The sequence below is a fragment of the Grus americana genome, unplaced genomic scaffold (genome assembly GCF_028858705.1).
Source record: "Grus americana isolate bGruAme1 unplaced genomic scaffold, bGruAme1.mat scaffold_581, whole genome shotgun sequence".
Classification (NCBI taxonomy): domain Eukaryota; kingdom Metazoa; phylum Chordata; class Aves; order Gruiformes; family Gruidae; genus Grus; species Grus americana.
In genome coordinates this window covers 37,460-59,073 of record NW_026561816.1, presented here as the reverse complement: position 1 = coordinate 59,073, position 21,614 = coordinate 37,460, and the positions used below count along the sequence as shown (strand labels likewise).

The 21,614-nt window shown below is 52.4% G+C and overlaps 2 protein-coding genes across 2 annotated transcripts; both read right to left on the bottom strand.

The window, feature by feature from the left end:
- Nucleotides 1-900: 900 nt before the first annotated feature.
- LOC129200866 (endoplasmic reticulum-Golgi intermediate compartment protein 3-like) lies at nucleotides 901-2,229 on the bottom strand. Its single transcript, XM_054812119.1, has 3 exons — nucleotides 2,070-2,229; nucleotides 1,804-1,874; nucleotides 901-1,194 (listed from the first exon to the last, which is right to left on the bottom strand). Exons 1-3 carry the CDS (start codon nucleotides 2,155-2,157, stop codon nucleotides 1,090-1,092), a joined length of 264 nt encoding a protein of 87 aa, XP_054668094.1. The 5' UTR covers nucleotides 2,158-2,229; the 3' UTR covers nucleotides 901-1,089.
- Nucleotides 2,230-2,845: 616 nt separating this feature from the next.
- LOC129200867 (centrosome-associated protein CEP250-like) lies at nucleotides 2,846-21,145 on the bottom strand. The gene is given in 24 exon segments (XM_054812120.1): nucleotides 2,846-3,115; nucleotides 3,118-3,225; nucleotides 3,561-3,611; nucleotides 3,779-3,886; nucleotides 4,324-4,479; nucleotides 5,253-5,870; nucleotides 5,872-6,749; nucleotides 6,752-7,280; nucleotides 8,543-8,686; nucleotides 9,060-9,242; nucleotides 9,585-9,722; nucleotides 10,055-10,234; nucleotides 11,033-11,202; nucleotides 11,407-11,534; nucleotides 13,163-13,356; nucleotides 14,619-14,849; nucleotides 14,990-15,073; nucleotides 15,358-15,502; nucleotides 15,742-15,969; nucleotides 16,995-17,101; nucleotides 17,829-17,994; nucleotides 19,010-19,092; nucleotides 19,802-19,858; nucleotides 20,885-21,145. Coding segments are annotated over 24 exon segments (4,884 nt in total). The 5' UTR covers nucleotides 20,984-21,145; the 3' UTR covers nucleotides 2,846-3,016.
- Between the last annotated feature and the right edge of the window lie 469 nt (nucleotides 21,146-21,614).

The window sequence follows — 21,614 nt, the reverse complement described above, 5'->3', positions numbered from 1 at the left end:
ATTGCAGCACCCTAAATGACCCTGCCAAACATGGGCTTTGGTTTGGTGGACAAGAAGGACTGTTTCCAACTGCCACAGAAAGCGTTACCCTGAGAAATAATGTGCTTTGGGCAAAAACCAAAACAAAACCCCTTAAAGACCACAACCGTTTTCAGGAGTTAATTGGTTGAAAGCTGCCTCCTACCTCTACTCCCTCACCTTTCCCCTTCAACATCAGCACATTTCCTTCTGATCCCCTTTTCACAAAGAAGATTGAGAAGGTCTGTGGGCCCACTCTGGTATCAAAACTCCATGATGCACTTCCTGGCTACACGCTCCCTTAGAAGACTGACAGCTTCTCTGCACAAAACAGCCGAGGATTCCCATCGCTCTGGCCTTCCCACACACTTTTAAATGTGAGCAAGGCAAAGACCAATAGTATCTTGGGTGGTCAGAAGGAAGACAGACTCACTACATTAGAGCCCAATGCATTACCCAAAAGAATTACGACAACAGAACAAGAGGCAGGGAAGATTAGTGCGCAGTCAGATAACAGGCACAGCAGTAATACCCAGGAAGACTTGCAACATCTTCCGTCACTTCATACTGCTGCTTTGTTCTGAGTTTAGTTAAAAGGTAATCAGATTATTAACGCTCCTTCTGATTTAAAAAATTTTGGAAAAAGGTTATCACATGGCATTGGCATTACAGCCAGAATTTCAGTACTAAAATCATGGAAAAGCTGTGCTTCATCAAGTAACTTCCAAAGGAGGCTCTAAAGTTTTTCAGCAACACCACCACCACAGTCAACTCTTGAGTCCCAAGTGAACTCGGGCCAGCTTTTTCAGTATTAGTGTGCTCCCTGACAAAGTACAACACAACGTAAGAAACGGAAGTGGGTTTATACCTTTGCCTCATTTATAAACTCGAAAAGTAATGCTGCCTGACTTGGAAGCGCTGCTTGAATGCCCAGCAGGCCTGGCTGGAATCTCTGCATAACCACAAGGGATCATCAATTCCTCTCTGTCCATGGCCCAAGCAGCACTTGGAAGCACCATGCTACACTGAGCCTCTCGGGCCCTTGGCAAGTAGGAAAACTATCCCCAACATTCAGAAATCTGACTCACAAGCACAAGGCATATGTGGGAAAATAACGTCCAGGTTGATCTTCAGTTTATCTCCCCTCGATTTGTCAACGTACAATTCCGGGTGAACCTAGAAACAAAGAAAAAACACAGTCGTCTTTCACTTGGAAGCAAATCAAAAGGCCTCTTTCCCTCGACTGCTCTGGCTCAGGAGCTCATTTTCAAGACCTGGGGTTTGTCAGGCACCTGAGCTGCTGCCTCCCGCACCTTCCACAATAGGTAAGCGTTTGCCATTTCTAAAAAGTAATCCTTTGGGAATCTCAGAGTTTGGAGTGGGGACAGGGGGTCCCGCGGTGCTTTGCTTTGCTTTGCTTTGTATTTTGTGCTTGTTGAGAGCCGAGATAGCGAGAAGAGATTTTGAGACGCTCTCCTGCCACAGGGTGCCGGAGGCCACCAGCCAGCCCTGGCACCAAGCGGCTCTCGGGAAAGGGCGACCCGCTCCCATCGCCAAGGCGACCAGGAGGGGGAAAGAAAAAAAACCCAAACCTGTCTGCGGCGGGTGAAGCTGCTGCACGGGCAGCCCGGAGGAGGCGGCGGCTCAGCGGGAGCGCGGGGGCACAGCAGGCCGCCACGGGCCGCAGGGCAGCCTCTCCGCCGGGGCACCGCGAGCAGGAGGCAGCACCGGGGGGGGGCCAGGCACCCCCCGCACCACTGGGCCCCCCCGCCGCCCGCTACTCACCTCTTTGGTGAGGTAGTACTGCAGCTCCGAGAAGAAAAGCAGCACCACGATGAGCCCGCTGACAACCGTCACTGCCGGGGAGACGAGAACCGCCATCAGTCCCGCCGGTCGCGCCCGCCCGCCTCGCCTCAACCCCGCCTCACACCGCCCGCCACTGCCCCGAGTTGCTACCGAGCGCCGGCCCGCAAGGTCGCCCCGGCCGCCGCACCACGGCGAGGCCCGCGCCCTGCCGCCGGCCCCCGACCGCCCTCACCCCGCCCGCTCACCCAGCGCGCCCCCGCACGTTTTGACCCGAAAATCTTCCAGGGTCTTGGGGAAGGCATCGAACCGCTTCAGCCGCCACAGCGAATCCATGGCGCCGCGCCACCCGGAACCACATCCGCCTTCCGGGGCCGCCCGTGCTCCGCGGCGCGAAGCCGGCCGACGGGGCTGGCGGGGGAGGGGCTGCGGCTCCGGGCTCCTCTAGGGTAAGGTCCTCGCTGCCGCCTCGCCTTCTACTGAGTCTCCGTGCTGACGGCGCACGGGCCTTTGAAGGGTACCCAGGAGACGCTGGCTGTGCCGAGATCGCTCAGCTGCAAAGGGCTTGATACCGAGGCGAAGCTGCTGGTAGGGAGCAGTTTGCACTCGGTTTTGCATCCTCCCCCCTCCCTTCCGTTGCCTCCGCCTTTGGAAGGTCTGGAGGTTGTTACTAATGCCCTTTGAGAACGACGGAGCCGGCCCTCAGGCTGGCTGTCGCAGCAACAAAGCGGAAAGCAAAGCATCTTGGGAGAGCACCAGCGCTTTTTGTGCTGAAGCGTGGACGGAAGGGAAAAAAAACCCCACTCTCTTGCCCCACTTGCCATCCCTGGCGGGTACTCGCCACCCCTTCATTTTGAGAACACCTCCTTTTCCCTCTTTCCTCGCAGGGAACAGCGATGAACTCAAGAGGTGAAATCAGACCGCAGGTCGTCATAGCTTACTTGTGCAAGTCAAAAACTAGGAGCATCTTTTCCCAAGCCACAGATTTACCTAGCACTCGCTTTCACCTACGGAAAAAGGGCACTCCTGCAAAATTGCCTTTATTAAAAAAACCAAAACGCATTTAAAACCACTGTCACTAGGAGATGCTTCCAGATGCAAACAGAACAAATGCACCCCCATTTCCCGCAGCAAAACAGAATTCGTTCCTGGGAAGGGCACAGGACAGGAACCCTGTGATGCAGCAGCTGTTCCTCTACAGGAAAAGAAGGTTCAGAGGCTGACCCAGCTTCCCAGTCTCTGCTTCCAAAACAGCAGCTTTGGGCTCCCTGACCACAGCTGCTAAGGAGTAAGAGACAGCTCGTGGTGAAGGTCTGACAGCTCCTGGCTGGTCTTTGCACAGCACTCAGGATAGTCCTGCTTGTATTTTCGTTCCTGTGCCAGCTGCGTCTGCAGAAGGGACACCTGAAAGAGGCAAAAGGCCGAGCTCAGACAAGCCCACGCTGTTAGGACCATCCGTAGCCCCACGGTACCGGCTGCCAGGGAAGACGCACCCGCTAACTCCAGCCCTGACAAACACGCTGTCCTTGTGGAAGGGGAAGCAACAGGTTCCCAGAGTCCCAGAGGCGCCCTGAACTCAGCTCAGATCATCAACAATTCCAGTTTCACTGGGACAATTTCCACTGCCCGGTGCACTCGCTTCCTGACAGCCAAACCAAACTCGGGCTGTAGCACGGTGCGAAGTCGTGCCCAGCAGTACGGCCACAGCAGCTACTGATGAGAGCTTTCCCACTCCTCACCTGCTTCTGCAACTCAGCTAATCGACAACTGCAGCACGTGTGAGACTCCTCCTGTGAAGAAAACGCAAGGATCTCTTTTTGGTCTCCGGTTTGGCCAGGGCCATGGTCTCTATTCGACCTCTACTAGGTGTGTCCTGGGGGGCTGCTGCCGCTGGGATTTGCCATTGTTCCTCTGTATGGCCAGACCCTCCTCCCACCGAGTACGATGCTGTTCTCACCTGTCGAGAAGCAGGCACCTTGTGCTGGTCAGAGAGAGAAAAGCCGCACGCATCTGGCAGCGACCGACCTCTACAATATCTCTTCAGTCTCCTCCGCTCCCATTCCACCTGCGCGTTGGATGGGAGAAAGGGTCACGGAAACGTGCTGCCACCAAACAAGGAGTAACAGCACCTCTGGACACCATGGCAAGGAGATTTCTGCTCCGAGACTGTTAATGGCACCAGAGGAGGTTGGGGGCAAAAAGGACTACTCGACGTAGACTATGGAAGAGAAAGAGAAAGCAAGAGGAAACAGCTCCTGGCCACAAGAGTGTCAAATGTGTCTGTAGGGGGACACTGGGGCAAGAAGGGTGGTACCGGAGGGAATGTGCGTTTCTGAAGGCAATAGGGTGCCAGAAGAGAGAGAAAATACAAAAGCCAGTGTCCGCAGGGGAAAGTGGGAGAGGGAAGGCAACAAGCAGAGGACGCCAAAGTGCTGCCTGTGGAAATGTGTTGTGTTCCAGAGGACCGTGAGGCTTTGCAGAGGCAGCGAAAGCCTGCTTCACCTGCTCAAGAGTCCTCCTGAGCTCAGCGTTGAGTTGCTTCAGCTCCGTCTTCTCGAGTTGCAGCTTTGCAACTGCTCGCTGCAGACGTTCCAGCCGCTGCGACAGGAGTCTCTTCTCCGAGAGCCAGGAGAGCTGCTCCCCTTCTGCAGTAGCCTGCTGGGTACACAGAGAGGAGATTGTGAGAGCTGGTGCCACAGAAAGCTTAGAAGGGCCAGAAGCAACACGTTGCGGAGAGCGACCAGACCCAGGAACGGACAGTGCTAAGTCCCTTCTTCTCCTCCTGCTCCACAGGCCAAAACAACACACTCTCTTCCTAGGGCGGCCCCTCCAGATCACCTTGGAGAAATCCACACAAATTTGCCCTCATGCGTTTTGGACTGCGGCACAAGTACATTCTGAACGCGCAACGAAGCCTTTAACCCGATCAGGCGGCGGGACGAATTCCGTTCTTTTTAATACACTGGAAAAGCTGTACCTCAGCAATCTACATGTCTGAAAGCATCCTCTAAGCACCATCAGCGTAGCTGCTCTCCAGCCGTCGTTATAAAATTCGACTAAGTTTAGTACATTAGTTTGGTCAACGGTGCCCTTTCCTTTCCACGCCAAATTCTAACCACGACATGTTGGCTAAGCTTGCCTAGATAGGAGAGAACCAACTAGCCATCCCCAGCTTTTGGCCTGGAGTTAATTTTAACAGCAAGCTCCGTAGTTCTGTCAGTAGTTCTGGGCTGGACAGAAAACATTCTAGCAGGCGAATGGTCTCTGGCCGGAGCTACACAGACAGGCAAGCCTGCTGGCTGCAGCCATAGTTTCTGTGGCCAAGCTGGTCATAGATTGACAGGAACATAAATTCCCATATCTTGATGGGAACCGTCATTAGAATCCTTTATAGACATTTTAGTTGACTGATGATCAATCACGCTGCCTACCTCGTGATGAAACCAGTCCGTGTCCCTCTCTGAAACCATACTCTGCAGGACGGCTATTTCTCCCCTCAGAGTCCCATTGGCCATTTCACTCTTGGTCAGGGCAAGAGTCAGTGCTTGTGCCTTCTCTTTCCATTTGACTTCTCCGCTTTCAGTCTGCTTCCAGATAGCAATCGCACGCTCCAATTCTTCCCCCTTTGCTTTCCGCTCATCTTCCAGTTGTTGGGTTAGCTCCTTCTGCCTTTGCAAGGAACGGTCTCTCTCCTGGAGAACCCTCCTCTTCTCGGCTTCCTCTTCCTCCCATTTCTGGAGTTTCTGGATTTGTTTCTGTAGGGTCTCCCCCTCATCTTTCCATCGCAAAGCTGACGTTAATTGTTTCAGGAGTTCGCTCTGCCGCCTAAGCTCTTGTTCTCTCCCTGACAGAGTCTTCTCGAAATACCTGACTCTGTCTCTCTGGTACTCGATCTCTTCATCCTTCCTTGCCAGAGTCTGCTGAACGTGCTGGAGATCTTCCCAAAGAGCTCTTATTTCCTCTTCTAACTCTTTTTGCTCACCTTGAGCCTTGGTCTCAAGCCTAGAGGTAGCCTCCTCCAGAACCCCTATCTTTCTTTCTCTCTCTTCCTTTCAGAGTCAGTTTTGTCCCTTGAAGATTTGTTTGCTCAGCTCCGTGCTTTTCCTCCTGTTCCTTGCGTGCCTCACATGGCTTTCTAAGGGATACAATTTCTTGCTCTTTCTCCTTTAGGGCCGCTTCCAGATGCTGCAGAATTTCCTTCTGCTCTCCAGAGTCTTGTTCTGCTTTTTGGAAGGTCGCAATCCGTTCCTTCTGAGATTCAACCATGAAATGCTTTTCTTTCAGTATTGCCGTAGCGTCTTCTAAGTCTCTGCGTAAGACCTTCAGCTGTTCTCCTGGTTTTCCCTCGTAGCTCCTTGTTTGTTGCTTTTGGGTGTCTATGAGTCTGTCCTTTTCTTTTAAGGCTTCTAAGGCCTGCTCCAGTTGGTCACGGACAGTCCTTAACTGCATTTCCGTGACTTCTTCAGCTTCCTGGATTTGCTTTTCTTGTGACTCAAGCTCTTGATCTTTTTGAGACAAAGCAAGTGTCATCTTTTCTACTTTACCGTGAAGCTCTTGCAGGTACCCCTCTTGCTGCTCCTTGTACTGCTGCAAGAGTCTTAACTGATGCCTTTGAGAATCACACTCGCTCTCTCTGTCCTTAAGAGCGGCCCTCAGGTGTTCGAGGCTTGCGTGCAGAGATTTCACCTGTTCTCTCTCCCTTTCCAGTTCTTGGATCTGCTGAGTCAGAGACATAAGCTCCAAGTTTCTCTCCTCCAAGGTTCCTTTCAGATGATCAAGATCCACCCGCAGATTTCTCACTTGTGATGCACCGTCTTGTTCTAGAATCGCTATTTTCCCCTCCTGGAATTTGATCTCCCGGTCTCTCTCCTCCAGCTCTTTGCTCATCTTGCTGACAGCAGTCCTCTGCATTTCTCGCTGCTTCTCTAGAGCTCCCGTATCCGTTCTTGCTGGGATCTGATCTCCAGGCCTCTCTCTTCCAGCTCTTTGCTCATCTTGCTGACAGCAATCCTTTGTTTTTCTTGCTGCTTCTCCAGGTCCCGTATCCGTTCTTGCTGGGATTCCATCTTCTGGTTTTTCTCTGTTATGTCCTTAATAACCTGATCGAGAGTAGTTTTCTGCATTGCTTGCTGGTCTTCCGGCGTTCTCACCTCTTCCTGGTACAACTTCATTTCTCCCTCCCTCTCTGACAGGATGGCAGTCAGATGAGGGAGAGTCTCCTGCAAAGCTTTTCCCTGTGCCGCGTCTTTCTGGAGCGTCTGCATTTTCTCCCACTGCGTTTCCACTTCCTCGGTTTTCATTTTCAAGACAGACAATGCAGTCTGAAGTTCTTGTTCAAGGCAGTGATTCGTATCCGTTGCTGTATTTGCTCGGGTCTCAGAGGCTGTGGCTGATTCCTGAAGAAGTTTCATCTCTCGTACCAGTTTTTCTTTAACTGCTTGCAGCCTGTCCCGTTCATGCTGCAAAACAGCGAGGAAAAGATTCAATAATTCCATCCATATAGGTCTGGTTTTCGTAGTAGCTTGGAACTCCTGCTCCAGCGGCAGTCAAGGGCTGCCCCCCCTCCCCCTGCCTCTCGGGATGTTGTAGACCTTGCCTGCGCCACCCTTTCGGCTGCGTCTTTGCCAGCTTACTCAGCCAGTCCCATCTTCCTGTTTGCCCTTCTCTGAGCCTCTTCTAGCTCTAGCGTGTTCTTTTGGGGAGGAGCTGCCAGAACTGCAGCCAGGATCTAAAGTCCAGACCAGGCATGATTTAGGCAGTGCCATGACGATGTTGTCTCTGCTAGGGAGGAAGGCAAGAGAGAACAACCCCAGCATGGGATTTCCATTTGGTTTGGGGGGGCTTGGGGGGGTTTTGGGCCTCTACTGTGTGGAGTTTTCATGGTACCACCCTCTGGAACCCCGCTGTCCCCTCTGGAAGGAGTAACGGTCAGGTGACGGGCTGGCATTCCCACTGTTGGAAATCGGGACTAGATTTCCCCTGGCAGGCATTCCTATGGATCTGGATCAGCACTTTTGTTTCTCAAATATCTCTCTTTTCCCCCACTGTCTGCTCTCAGATGGGCAATGTTGAACAGCTTTCTATTATTAGCTAACTCTGCCTCCTCACCCCTTTTTCCAGATACAGATATTTGGAAATCTAAATATGGATTTGGACACCAATGATCGCCCAAACCATGCAATGTAAATAGAGACAAGTTTGAAAATTCCTTTGACTAAAGGTTCAAGGGCAGAAATCATCAGCACTGAGGAAAACAGACACCCTGAATCATAACTGACTTTTACATGACTACAGCATCTTTCCCTGCTTATTCAGAAGAACGCAATTGGAAAAGGTAAACCAGAAAACAACCGCTGGTATAAATGACACTCTTCTGCTCCTGTAGCGGTCTCTCCACATAGTTTGTGCTATCGGTCATCTTAACGACCTCTCCTTTCTGGACTGTCCTCTCCTACCCAAGGCGATGACCCTGCTAACTCAGCTACATGGCCTGGCAGGAGAGCAAACGTCTGGGAAACAAGGAACGGTGACTGGAAGGAAGCGGGAAGTGAGGGAAACTTGGTCAGCATTTGCGTACTCTGTGTCTGCTCAGATTTGGACTGAACCGGTACAAGACCACCCAAAATCAGCTCTCCACCGGAAAAAGTTGCTCCTTAGAACTATTAACAGAAGGCCAAAAAATAGGTAAGAAATGGCCCTTTGCAGCATCTGCCAGCCTCACCAGGACATCCTTCCTTTGCTTCTCAGTGCTCTCGAGTTTCCTCTCCAAAGACGCCACCTCTTGCTGCAGACGCATGGCCTCCTCCTTTAGAGACTCTTCGGAGGCTGCTAGCTGAGATGTCAACTCTTCCACCACAAGTAAAACCTAACAAAGCAGTCAAAGACTATGGCTTGTCACTGTCAGCCGTATCATGTACTGTGAGGAAAGAACAACTTGAAATTTCACCCTGTCACGAGAGTACCAGATTCACAATGGATACAGCCGACTTGTTTAAAAAGCTCAGTGGGTCACCACGTTCATCTGAAAAACCACCTTAAAAACCAAGACCAGCAGAAATCCATTCTGATGATTGCTGGCAAACAGGCAAAAGGACTAGCCCATCTGTCCATTCAGCTGGCCGGTAAAGTCTCCTCCAGACCAGCTGAGATGGAGACCACAGTATGATGGCAGTCAGAGGGACTACCCCACCAGCCTGCTGCTCTGCAGTGGAAAGGCAAGAAGTGGAGAGACACTTCACCTGTTTGATGACCGGAGTAGCTATGGCCGTTTCAGTCACCTGTTTTTGTAGAGCATCCCTCTGCTGAAGAAGGCTGTTCATTTCCTCTGTGACGGTTTGCATTTCTTCCTTGTGCCTATTCTCCACGGCCTTGATCTTACTCTGACTTTCCTGCAGTTCTGCCTGCAGCTTTTCCGTGATGTTCTGTAAACACAAATGGAGAGCAAGCTACCGGGACCTGCCATCAGATCCAGCTTTTTTCTCCTTCTCTCTCAAAATCACACTCATTCAGCCACTTCTTTCTGCTTTTCCACCCAGCTCTGCTTCCATTGTAACCCTTCCTTGCTGTTGCTGATCTCTGGCGCTTACCGGGCTCTGTGCTGCTTGCAGTGCCTGCAGTAGGCCTTGCCTCCCCAGGCGCAGGGCTTATCTTTCATTCCCTTGTTCCTGCCCTTCACTCTGTTTCCTGGCTCTCTCAGCTTCTCTCAGCTTATGTCCAATTGCCAGCGGCCTGTTCCTTCAGCCCACCCTACCAGTCAGACTGACCTGCCCATTCTCTCGCCGCTCTTCCACCTCCTGCCTGAGCTGCTCCAGCTGCTGGCAGGCTTCTCTTAGCTCTCCCCGAGTTTGGAGCAGCGTCTCTAGGAAAGCATTCTTCTTCTCACGCTCCTGTTCTGGCGGGGCCTGCACAGAAATAAAGAGAGGACGGCTTTAAACTTCCCATACAAAACTTGTGTGGTAAGACTCAGAGAGTGACGGGCTCCCACGTTCTCGAAGCACCGTGCTGCTTGTCTCCTGGGTCATTATCTGCCCCCTTGGAGGCACAGGTTCCTAAGTGAGATTGGCAGCAAAAACGTGGTCCATCCACGGTCCATCTGTGATTGACTCTCCAACAAACTCTTAGTCACCTAACAGGAAAAATGTGTGGCATTTCCACAGTGTCCAGAGAAGCACTGCCAATAAGGAGCCCAGAAGAGTAAAAAAACCCACACAAATTCCCCCTTCACGGCCTTTACCTCTTGCTTGGCATTTTCAACTCTCGTTCGTTCCTCCTCTTGTTGAGCTTGCATGGTGGCAACTTTCTGCTTCATATCAAACAGCTTCTTCTCGTGCTCCCTTTCTGTCTCTGCCTTCTCCTTTTCCCATCGCTCCAGCATCTCCTCTAGCTCTGAATGGTGCCCTTCCCACTCGCTTGCCTGATGAGGGGAGGAAAAGACTTCAAGATGGAGTCCCAGCCAAGCTCCTCACAATACTCCCTCCCACAAACCCCCACCTCAACAGTGCACAGCAGTGGCTTTGTGCCCTCCATAACTCATGTCCTACCAAGGAACTTAAAAGGAGGGTCAGCAGGTGGAGGAAGAGGAGACGTTACCTTCCCCTCTCTGGTGGCTGCCTGTTCCCTAGCACCTCTCTCCTCGGGATTTCTCGCTATTCTCAGAGTCTCTATTTTCAAAGCCCAACTCCGTTCTCGTCAATGAAAAGGCGCAGATGGACTGCAGGGTGAGAAGGAGGCCACTACCCCGACGCCCTAGCCACAAGACAGGCCACGAACTCAAGCCCCAGGAATGAGGGGCCTGTTCCATACGCTTTAAGCCCAAAGACAAGACCTCTGCCAACCATGAAAGGACAGAAAGAAAGGAACAAAGCTCCCGTGACTGCAGTTGGCGGGAATGTTAGGAGTCTACTTCACGGCAGACGGGAGTCTGCTAAGATCCTACCCCTGGGCTGCCAGGCTTTGCGGGGGGACCACCCAACCTTCTGTTGAACTCGTCTTACGCCCACACTGAATCTGTGGCTGCATCGACCATCCCAGCACAGTCTGCTGGGTCTTCACGGGCCTTCAAGTACAAGCCCTTGGCTCTGCTGCCTGGCCGCAACGGGCGGCCTGCGACAGATGGTTGCTGCCATTTCAGGCAGCCACACTCAGGCTATTATCCTTCTAAAGCCAGCCCACAAAGCTTGCTGGAAGAATTCAAAAGCGTACTGTTTCCTACCAGGTCTTGCAGGAGCTTGTTCATTTCCGCTTCATGATCAGTTTGCCGAAGTCTGAGGGCAGCCTCATACTGCCGTTCTGTCTGCAAGAGCCGTTGTGCCATGTGCTCCCGTTCCTGCCTCCTTAGAGATCTCTCCGCTTCCAGCTCACATTGAAGGCACTTCACTTCCCCTGCAAACACGGCAAACGGCAAGATTCAGGGCCTGCGCAGACAGTGGTTCTGACTTCACTAACCTCAAGCCATTTGACTTGCAGTGTAGGAGGGATCTGTCTCCAGCTCCTTCACTCCTCAGAAGCACTGCGGACAGACAGCTGTTTTTATACCATCTTCGTAGGCAGGGGGATCACCAGAAACAAAGCACACGAGGCTCTCACCTTGGATCACCTCCTTGGCCTGCGCGACTGCGTGAAGCTGGATTTCAAGCTGATGCCGGGAGATCTCCAGCTGAGATGAGTGCTGCTGAGCCTCAAACAGGCTGGATTCCAGGGTCTCCTTCACTGACCTGCAAGTTGAGAATACGGAGAGAAGTGAGTTTCTTGCTCCTGACACCCACAGGCAGTTATTCCAGCAAGAAGCGGTTCAAGATCCCCACTCCTGAGCACGGTTGCGTGGAAAGTGGTATACAGAAAGCCTACTTCTGCCATTTAGAGCAGCAATGCAGGCCCCTCCGAGGGAGTGCCCAGGCTTTACGGATGACCTAGGGTAACTCAGAAAGCCCAGCCGAATTTGATCTCAACGGCCGAATCTTACATTGCTGGTGTCTGATCTGTGACACACGGGTAGCTGTGCCCACAAAGTCTGTGCCAGCCAAAGCCCAGCCTCTGCTCACAGCCCTCCTCCTCTCATCTGCACTTCCAAGTTGCTCTGCAGGGGGACAGAATCAGAGTATTTCCCTGGCTGACTCGTGACGTTTTAATGCTGCTTGCAGTGTAGGTATAGGTAGGTCATTTTCCAGACTCCCTATCTTCAGAAGGGACCAAAGAAAGACATCGGACGGCGTAGTAAAATCTCATGCTTGCAGCAGCATTTGTAAGAAACTTCAACTAGATGTTATCAGAACAAGGGCTACCTGAAAGGAGAGGCAGCTATCCTGCAGTTTAAACTGTTGCAAGTTCAAGAGAAAAACTTGCTACTTTTCTTTAAGCGTTGCTAACTAAGTAGGCGGTAGCGCAAATGACTGGTCGCTCTTTAAAACGGAAGTTGTGGTACTGCAGAGGCAAACTGTTGCATCCATAGACTTCAGCCAACTGCTGCGTACCACACACAGGATTCTGGAACCAGGGGGTGCAGTCACCTCCCTGATCTAACCGGCGTCCTGCCTGCCGGGTTCCTACAATACACAGCACTGCCTCACTCGTACAGGGATGCAATCAGGGTTAACGTCCCTCAGGGGAAAGGGGCACCCGAGTGGTACAACAATAAACCCCACAAATGTAGGATTTCACCCACTTGGATGGACAATGGAGGATGTAGCTTTGGGAAGGAGAACAAGCACACATTTCTGATTACGCCAGTCGCTGGCAGTCCAAAGCCACTACGCTCCCTTTTAAGGATAAATCAAAGTCAGTCTCTAAAACGGAACAGAAAAGACCGAGTCCCAAACTGCGACAACAAAAGGCTCTTGAGAGCAACATCTGGCAGGAACAGTTGCTACAGCCCAATAACTGGGCACCGCGTGTAATAGCCTTGAAGTCTGAAGATCCCACCTCAAACTACTCGATACGGAAAGATCTGTGTTCCGATGCACAGAACAAGAAACCAAACCCAGAGAGAAGCTTCAGGCTTCAGTAAACATCTGCGTGGTTTAATTATTACTCAATGCAGAGCCAAGGTGCCAGATACCGAGGAATTATATTGGCTTGCTTTGGATTTCACAGAGGAACATGCAAGGGGCATAAACGCGAGCCCAAGGCTCAGGAGAGCTTTGTTAGCTTTAGCTCTCAGGCAAATACCATTCAAATCATGGGATACTGTTTGGGGTTTTTTCTCAAGATTCCTCCATTTTCTGCCCGTGGAAGGTGAAAACATCTGAAAAGCACTGGATGCAATCAATCCTCGTGTAATGATTACCACCTTTATAATTCCAGACATGAAATAACGTCCTGCTTAGGGTCTCCTCCCCACCTTTACCTGGCCTCTGCCAGCTGCTCTGAAAGGCCTTGTCTGTCCCGCTCCACGGCTGCCAGTCGCACCTCTAGGGCAGCCTTCTCACGCACCAGCAACTCCTTCTCTTTGGACACCCTGGCCAGTGCATGCCCTTGGCGAGAGGACTCCTGGCGCAACTGCTCCAGACCACTGCTAGATGACTCTTGCTGGCGGTAAACCTGAAAGCGGGACAAAATACAGTTAGAGTCCGTTCTCTGGGCTTCTATGCAGAGCCAGCCAGTGCCACTTCTGAATCAGCTCGAGGAGAAGGAGCTCCTGTACTTTGGGCTGAAAGCTTCAGAGCATCTGCTCTATACCGCACTAATACCCGGGGCTGCCAGAAGGCGCTGGCACTGTTAACTTGAAAGCGACGCGTAAGGCCCTACTGGGTTGCCGGGGTCCGGACAGCTCCTTCAGGACAAACCTACATACCCCAGACTACGTGTTTTCATGCAAAAACACTGCGTTTTTCCAGAACTGCCCCCTTGCAAACTAAAATGCTCTAAGAATCTATTCAAGTTGTTGCTGGAAATGTTCAGGAAAGTTTGAGCAGAAGCAACTTGGCTTGCTGAAGAAAGTGAAAATACACGTTTTCTCCTTCGGGGGGGGGGGGGGGAGGGAGAAAAGAAAAAAAAAAAAATAAAAAAAAAAAGAAAAGATCAAAGCGTCCCCTACTTGAGCGTGTAAAGCAGTTGGATGCAATGAGGCGACGCTTGTCAGGGAAACAGCCCTCGTGGTGGCAGCATCAGTTAGTGATTTATGAAAGTCTGGCTGATGTGGCCAAAGAGATGGTAGACTCTATTGGTACAGGAGTTCACGTCAACAATACTGTTTCCTTGTCTTACACAAAGAAGTCGTCTAATATACCTTGCTGGTATTCAAGCTTGAAGAGTAACCATGTTTTTTTAGCTTTTGTCTTCAGTATAACACCTCTGCTGGGTATTTGCCAAACATACCACGGACTCGAAAACCAAGACTGTCTAGCAGAGAACAGACCATCCGAAACAAACAATTCTCCTCTCAAAGTTATCCCGTAATACCCAAGGTTGTACATTATGAAACTGACACTGAAATGATGGCAAACTCCCTAGTCTCCTCCAGCGATACGATTCTCCCAAGCTCTTTTTCCACTGTACTGAAAATCAGGTAGTCCAGAGTCACACGGCCTATTTCTCATCCTCTTCCTCAAGGCCTGAAGAGGCTCGAGCAATTCAAAGCTGCGTGTATGGCTTGCAAGACAACTTCAACAATGTCAGGACGTCATTCCCATTCTCAGCAGTACAAGACAGCAGACACTGACTTGCAGCTTTGTCCCGCTCTCTAGGCTCGAACAAATGGAAAGCGTCTCCTTGACAAAAACACTGCAGAATCCAACAGACAGAGCCCCGCTGAGCCAAGCAGCCAAAAGCCCACCCGGAAAGCACTAGGTTTTTGGTCTCACCTCATTGAGTTTATCTTGGGTTTCTGCCTTCTCCTCTGCCAGCATCCTCAGCTCTGCCTGCAGCCCCTCCTGGTGCTCCTCTGCTTTCTTCAGCAGCTGCTCCAGGCGGGCTTTCTCTGCGCAGAGCTCTTCGTTTGTTCTTTCACACAGGTTCAGCCTCTCCTGGTCAGAGATCTTTGCTCTCTCCATCTCGGCCACTTTACCTGACAGAAGATCGTGCTCTTGCTCCAGCTACAATCGCAGAAGCACAGAGGAAATAAAATACAGTAAGATTTCCTATGAAGAAGGTTTGGCTTGGACAGAAAAAGGAGCAACACAAGTTTCTTCAGCTGCACTTTATCCAAGGCGAGAGCTTCATGAATACTGCTCACCTTCGCGGCTCCAACATGTAGATCAGCTACTTCAGCACGCAGCTTATTCAGAGCCCCTGTCAACTCTGCTACTGACTGCTCTGCCTGAAGAGACAGCAGAACAACATGAAAACAAAGACAGGAAAATCCCTGACTTCAAGCAGCGACTCCAGATCCCCTTTCGCATTGCCGACATACTCCCAATTCAGCGTGCCCAGCAGGCACCTGGGGACTGACTACACCCACGAGCCTGTGTGATCCGATCACCGTTTTCCAAGAAGGAGAACAACATTGTCCCTCTCTTCTACTGCCAGAAACAGCACCGGTGGCGGTCCTGCTATCACAACTCCCTCTCCCACAAGTGCTGCCTAGGAGTAAGGTGACCATACCTTTTCCAGGGCCATTGTAAGCTCCTGTTTCTCGCGCTTCAGCAGATCCCTCTGAAGACGCCATTCCTCCAGTGTCTCTCTCGCGACTACCAACTCACTCTGTGATAATGACTGTTTTCCTTCAAGTGCAGCTAAGTCCTTCAGTCTACGAGAAGGGGAAGGGACAAACAAGTTTTTCGTGTGAAAACATTCTCCTTTCCAAAACCAAGAGCATAGCATCGCAGAATCATGCAGGTTGGAAAAGACCTTTAAGATCATCGAGCCCAACCGGAAACCTAACACTGCCAGGTCCACCACTAAACCATGTCCCCAGGCACCACATCTACATGTCTTCTAAAGACCTCCAGGGATGCTGACTCCTTCCAAAGTTTAAAACACGTTTACCTGTCCTGAAGCTCCTCCTTCTCCGGGTCCCCCTTGGCTTGTAAGCACATCACTTCCCAAGTCCTCTGGCTTCTTTCCTGGTCCGCTTGCTGCTGCGCCTGATCCTTTAGGACAGGTCTACCCAGAGGGACGGACTCCCAGCGCTGCATGCCGGAGTTTAGGCGGGAGCAGTTTACAAGTATAGATCCAGAAAGCCTCATTTGCTCGGCCTTCAGCTCTGACAAATCTCTGAAGGAGAATAAAGAAAGAGAGAACGTTCACACCACCATCTTTATCAGCTGACTCACTTTTCAAGCACGGAATTGTGCAACCGTAAAAGCTGGCAGGAAAGATGACATCTTCACCGGGGACGAATCATTCATCTGACACTTTGGGATCAGGACGCATCTTGAGAGTTGAGCAACGGGTCTCTTTGATGGTTGAGGAACGACTCTGTTTTCTCCTCAGAGATAAGAAGAAATCGATGGCACAGCCAGAAGGATTAACTAGTAGCTCAGGCATACTCTACACATTAAGGAAAGCTTACCATCAGATAAGGTAAATGGCTGACGGTAACCCAGCGTTTGAAATTGCATGCTGACACCAGAAGAACGTACTATTACGGCTACACGATTTTTGTTTGCAGCTGTGAGAAAGGAACCTCAGAGAGCCCAAGAACAAGAAAGCAATCCTAAAAAGGAGGTATCAAACTAAGCAAAATAAATTGGACAAATGCAGTAACAGGGTAGAGAAGCTATCCTTTCTCTCAACAATGCTGGTAGAGGCATAAGCGGATGCAAACTGACCAGAATAAATGTAAGCTGGAAAGGAGAAGGACAAAAACAGGTATCCATGAATGATCTTCCCATCAGGAGCAGGGGGAAAAGAACGCAAGTGAGATTTAAGGCAGATTTTCGTCACTCTATAAAAGGGACCGCGCTAGGTGCTGCATGCACAGCTTTGGTGAGGCTCTTCCAATGTGTCCACGTGCGCCTGTGTCCGTGTTAATGTGCCCAAACAGCACCACAGTCAAGTTCATCCGTTCAGGGCCTCTGCACTGCTTAGAGCCCGAGCCCCTCGGTTTTATCTGAAAACCAGCATCAAACAAAATGATTCCGAAAACAGCCTAAGGCACGCTTAATGGCATGGCTTCAGGCTACCAAAGGAGAAATCATATCTGTAGCCGCAACTAACGTAACATCGAGGCTCAAAAAGCAGGTGAGAAGGGAAGCTACAGTTTTCCTGCAAGGGATCCAGCCTTAACTTCTACTCACCGGTCAGTGGCAGTCTTCATCTCCAGGAAGTGACGGCGGAAGGTCACCACCTGACGCCACAGGCTGAGTAGGCGGTTACGTTCACCCTTTAAGTAGCTGTCATAAAGCTAAACATGCAAAGACAAAAAGAAATGCCAATTCAGCCTTCGCCGTCACTCTGCAAGTCGTGCAGATAGGAGAGAGTACAACCACCATCACCGGGTCTCCTTTCATAACAATTCCAACAGGGGTATCAAGGGCCGAAGAGGCACCACAGAAGCATCCCCCAGCAGACTCGTCACCTGACCTCAAGGAAGGAAACACCCACGCTTCTCCTGCAGGAGTGGGTATCGGCAAAGCAAACCGATCATGATTTGTCATCTCGCCTTGCAGAGATGTCTAACAGTCTTGGTGGAGGAAGACAAAAACAAGCCCCTCCAAGACCAGGGTCAGATTTGCTTGCAAGACACTCTTGGTAAGGGAGGCCTGTCTTGTTCTTCGGTTGGCTGCTCTGAATGTGAAAAGACACAGACCTCTCCGGTCTCCACTGCTGTCGACAGAGATTTAGGAACTACTAAAAGGACGAGCGCTCACGTCTGACTGCCCTGCGGCATCCAGCAGCAGCAAGCATTTGCCTTGAAGACTGAGCAGTATGGTCACAGCCGGGGGGGGCGTCTTCCAGCACCACGATTTGCTGACCCTCCTCCATCTCACACCCCTGTCTTTGGCCAGGCAACACCAAGACGTCCTCAAGGCAGCCACAACTTTCACACAGCAAGTCCTCCGTGCCAGAAATAAAATGCCTTCCCATTCCGCTTGGGCATCACGTCTGACATTCCCGTAGCCTATCCTTACCTCACGTTCATTGCGCCGTTCGCTCGCCTTCAATTCCAGCTCCTCCCGGGCCCTCATCCAATCCGCCGTCAGTTTCCCAACATCTTCCTTGAGGGCTGAATTAACCTCAGTCGCTTTACCTAGGTGCTCCTGCAGGACAGCGTTCACTTCGGCCAGAGTCTCACACCTTGGCAAAGGAGAAACAGCGATGAGGTCACGGCACAACTGCTATCCACAAGCAGCATCCCCGTGCTTTTCCAGCTCCTTCAACGCTGACTTGGTTGTCAAACCGAGAGGCAGGAAAAGTGCTTTCTAGGATTAAGAAAGATCTCCCTGCTATGGCAAACTCATGTTCTACCCAGCACTGCCCTCACCTTCCCGTTCAGCCTCTCCCTGTCCTTGTCCTATACACTGTGTAAGACCTGTAGCAAAGACCCCCACCTTCTTGATCCAGTAAACTGCACACCACAAAGACAGCGCCATACACAGAGGGGAAACAGCTTGATGCGCAACTTTCAACTGAGAGCTGAGAGGTCAGGCACTGCAGCTTAATGACTTTGGGACCACAGGCTAATATCCCACCCAGGAAACTAAATTCATGAACTAAATGGAGAGAACCGCTGCCCTGCGAACAAGCACAGAACTCAGTTTCTGGATCAAAACAGGAGCTGGGCTTCTCCCACCTTAGCTTGCAACATACGTAACACAGCACACAGGTGCCTTTTACACCACACACCATTTATCTCTGGGGCCGAGGGAAAAAGAAAAGCAGGGAAAGCAATGCGGCAGAAGATGCCTGTGGTGCCAAGTGCTCTACTGGAAGGCTCTGATCCAAGCGCAGGATATGCTATTCGAGCGAACCCAAAGAGGACAACTCCTGCGCCACGGAATGCTCAGCATGTCGGGGCTTGATTCTCAACCTAAACCCAGGCTCTGCTGAGCAGCTCACCGACTGAGACACAGAATAATTTAGGCTGGAAAGGGACCTTTGGAGGTCACCCAGAACAACCCCCCGCTCCAAACAGAGCCATTCGGCACACACCACTATTCCTGTGGCACAGAACAGATTGTGGACCTTTCTCCTTTCCAAACGGCTTGCCCGACTGCTTCCCTTGGGGAGACCAGGTAGCGCTGACAGGTCTTCCCTCGCTTCCGCGAGCATCCAGGATACCATGTGTGAGGTTAACACTTCTTCCTTTTACCTTTGATGCTCCTCTTCCAACTGAAGCAGTGCTTTCTCCCGGTCGCGGGCTTCTCTGGCTTCCCACCTGCCTGGAAGGGATCCCTTAAGAAGAAAGGAAATGCTGAGTCAAATTCTTGTGGACCCTTCACTACTGTTAGCATCCGTGGCTTTCCCCTCCATTTCTTTGGTATCTCAGGAGCTCGTGGCTTCCTCCAGGCTTAACAGTGTCACGACTAGGGAGAGGAAGGGAGGGGAAGGGTGTTACTCAGCGTGAGCAGCTCTCCTCAGTCTCCCGCCGTTGCACTCTCACAGCTAAGTATCCTCAGCTCATGACCGCCAGTGCTCACTCAGACTTGAAGCCTGGGAGTACTCTCCTACCCTTCGTTTCCTAGGTTGACTTTGGCCGTGAAGCAGAAGGAAAAGCACAGAGCCAGCTCTGTATGTTGAACGCCAGCATTCTTGCCTTCCAACACGCCATGTTTCAACCAAGTCTTTGTCAGAGACAGCCACAGAACCTAACAGGCAGTAGAGCCCTCTCCCGAGACCTAGGACAAACCTTACTCCAGCAATAAAGCACTCCTTCACAACGTTACAATCCTTCTTGATCGGGTTTTCCGGGCCGGCATTTCTGGGATTACTGGCTGCTCTAAGAACGGCAGCTGGACAAAAGACGGCCGGGCAGCCTTGCAGCGCTTCTTTAAAGCCTCAGGCAGCAAACGCTTGTTTCCCTCTGCCGTTGCTCTGGGGAGCTTTTTGCCTGCGGTAGCGAATGCTACGTACGCTATCGTTAGTTAGCAACCTGCACACTCACCCCTCCTGCTTGCACTTGCTGCTCCAACTCTCGACACCGAGTCCGGTACTGCAGTACCTAGATGGGCACACAGAATGAAGGTGAGCGAATGTGGCTTGTAGCAGACGCGGCCCCTCCTGCATTCGCTTTTCTGCAGGTCTTGACAGCCCAAGCAGAGCACATTTCACAGTGCTGCCGATCCCGTCAACAAGAAGTCGTTACGACATAGGGAAGCTTCACCTTATCTAAGATTAAAGAATACAGGAGACAGGGTGTCTTTTACACGCACTGCTATCTGCTCATCCTAAGACAGAGGTGGCAAACAGAATGACGAGAGCGCCTTAGAGAGCCGTGCCTGGCCTATGGCCACTACGTCCCCCAGATCAGTCCTTCCAACGGGCTCAAGGTCCAGCGGGTCCTTGAAGTTAGAGAAATGAGTTTTGCAAGTTGCGTTTCACTAAGTAGCAAGTCAAGTCAGTTCTGACCACAGCCCTGCACAGCCGCTGCAGAACGCGGGTGTCTGTTCAGCTGCAGAAGACAAGCACGGGCAAGGAAAGCAGGAGGAGCTTCCAGCCACGCCGTGACCACCGTCGGACACTGCCCCGACCCTCCGCCCGGGGCCGGCACCCTCCTCGCTGCCGGCGCTCCTGCGCCCCGGGCCGACCAGGCCAGAGCTGCCTGCTTCTGTCCGGGGCCACGCGAAACCACCGCCGCCGGCTTGACTCCTACCTCTGGGACAGCCCCCTGCTCACCTGGCCAAACAAAGGCGTTGGCAAGCCCGGCATCTTTAGTTAAGGACGGGAGAGACCTGACGAGGGGCTCGGGGCGTGTGTCTGTGTGTGTGTGTGTGTGACGGCGCCCAGCAGGCCGGGCGGAGCAGGGCGGCTCCCGGGGCCTCCCCCGAGCTCCGGGCTCGGCGCCGTCCCGCCCGCAGCAGCCCCGGGGAGGGCGCCGTTGGGGCCGCGCGTTCGCCCCCCGAGATCGCCGCCGCCGCCGCCGCCGAGTCCCCTCTCAGCGCGGCGCGGGCGGCCCGGGCACCCCGGCCCCGCCACCGCGGCCCGTCCCCGGGCAGCTCCCCCCCGGGCAGGTGCCCCCGCTCCTTACCTTCGCCTGCAGCTTCCGCACCAGCACCGCTTGGCGTTGCTGCGCCTCCTGCGAGCTCTGCAGCCGGCGCCGCAGGGAGGCCTGGCTCCGCGCCGCCATGCCCCCGCTCGCCAGCCGGGCCCGCCGCCCGCGGGGCTCCGCCGCCTGACAGGCCGGGCTCGCTCGGGGCCGCTCTGTGGCAGCGATTCCCTTCTCGCTTCTCGCTGAGGGTGCCGCGCCGGGCTGCGCTGCTGCCGCGGGGGAGAGGCCGCCCCGGCAGCCGTTTGCTCCAGCAACTTCTGCTCAGAGACTGTTAACGGCCCCGTAGAACGTTGGGGGCCAAAAGTGCTCCCTGTAGCGCCTGGGAGAGCAGGAGCGGGAGGAAACGGTCCCCGACACCAGAGTCTTGGGTGGGGGGTATGGGGACACTGGGGCGAGAAGGGGGGGACCGCAGCGACAGGAGAAAAGGTCCATCGCACAGGGAAGCCAACTCAACAGCTAGGGCTCTCTGCTAAAAGCTCAACCTTCAGCCCTTGACTGCCACTGGAGCAGGAGTTCCAAGCTCCTACGAAAACCAAGCACGGAGAGATGGAACGACTGCGAGCAGTTAGAGGAAACCCAGTACGGGAGAGAAAGCTTGACATTTACAGGACAACGTACTCTGTGAGTTAAGCTTTATTTCGTGAGCTCACGAAGAAATAAAACAAAGTGCCCTAGCGAGAGCGCTCATCCCTCCTCCTCCCTCACAGTG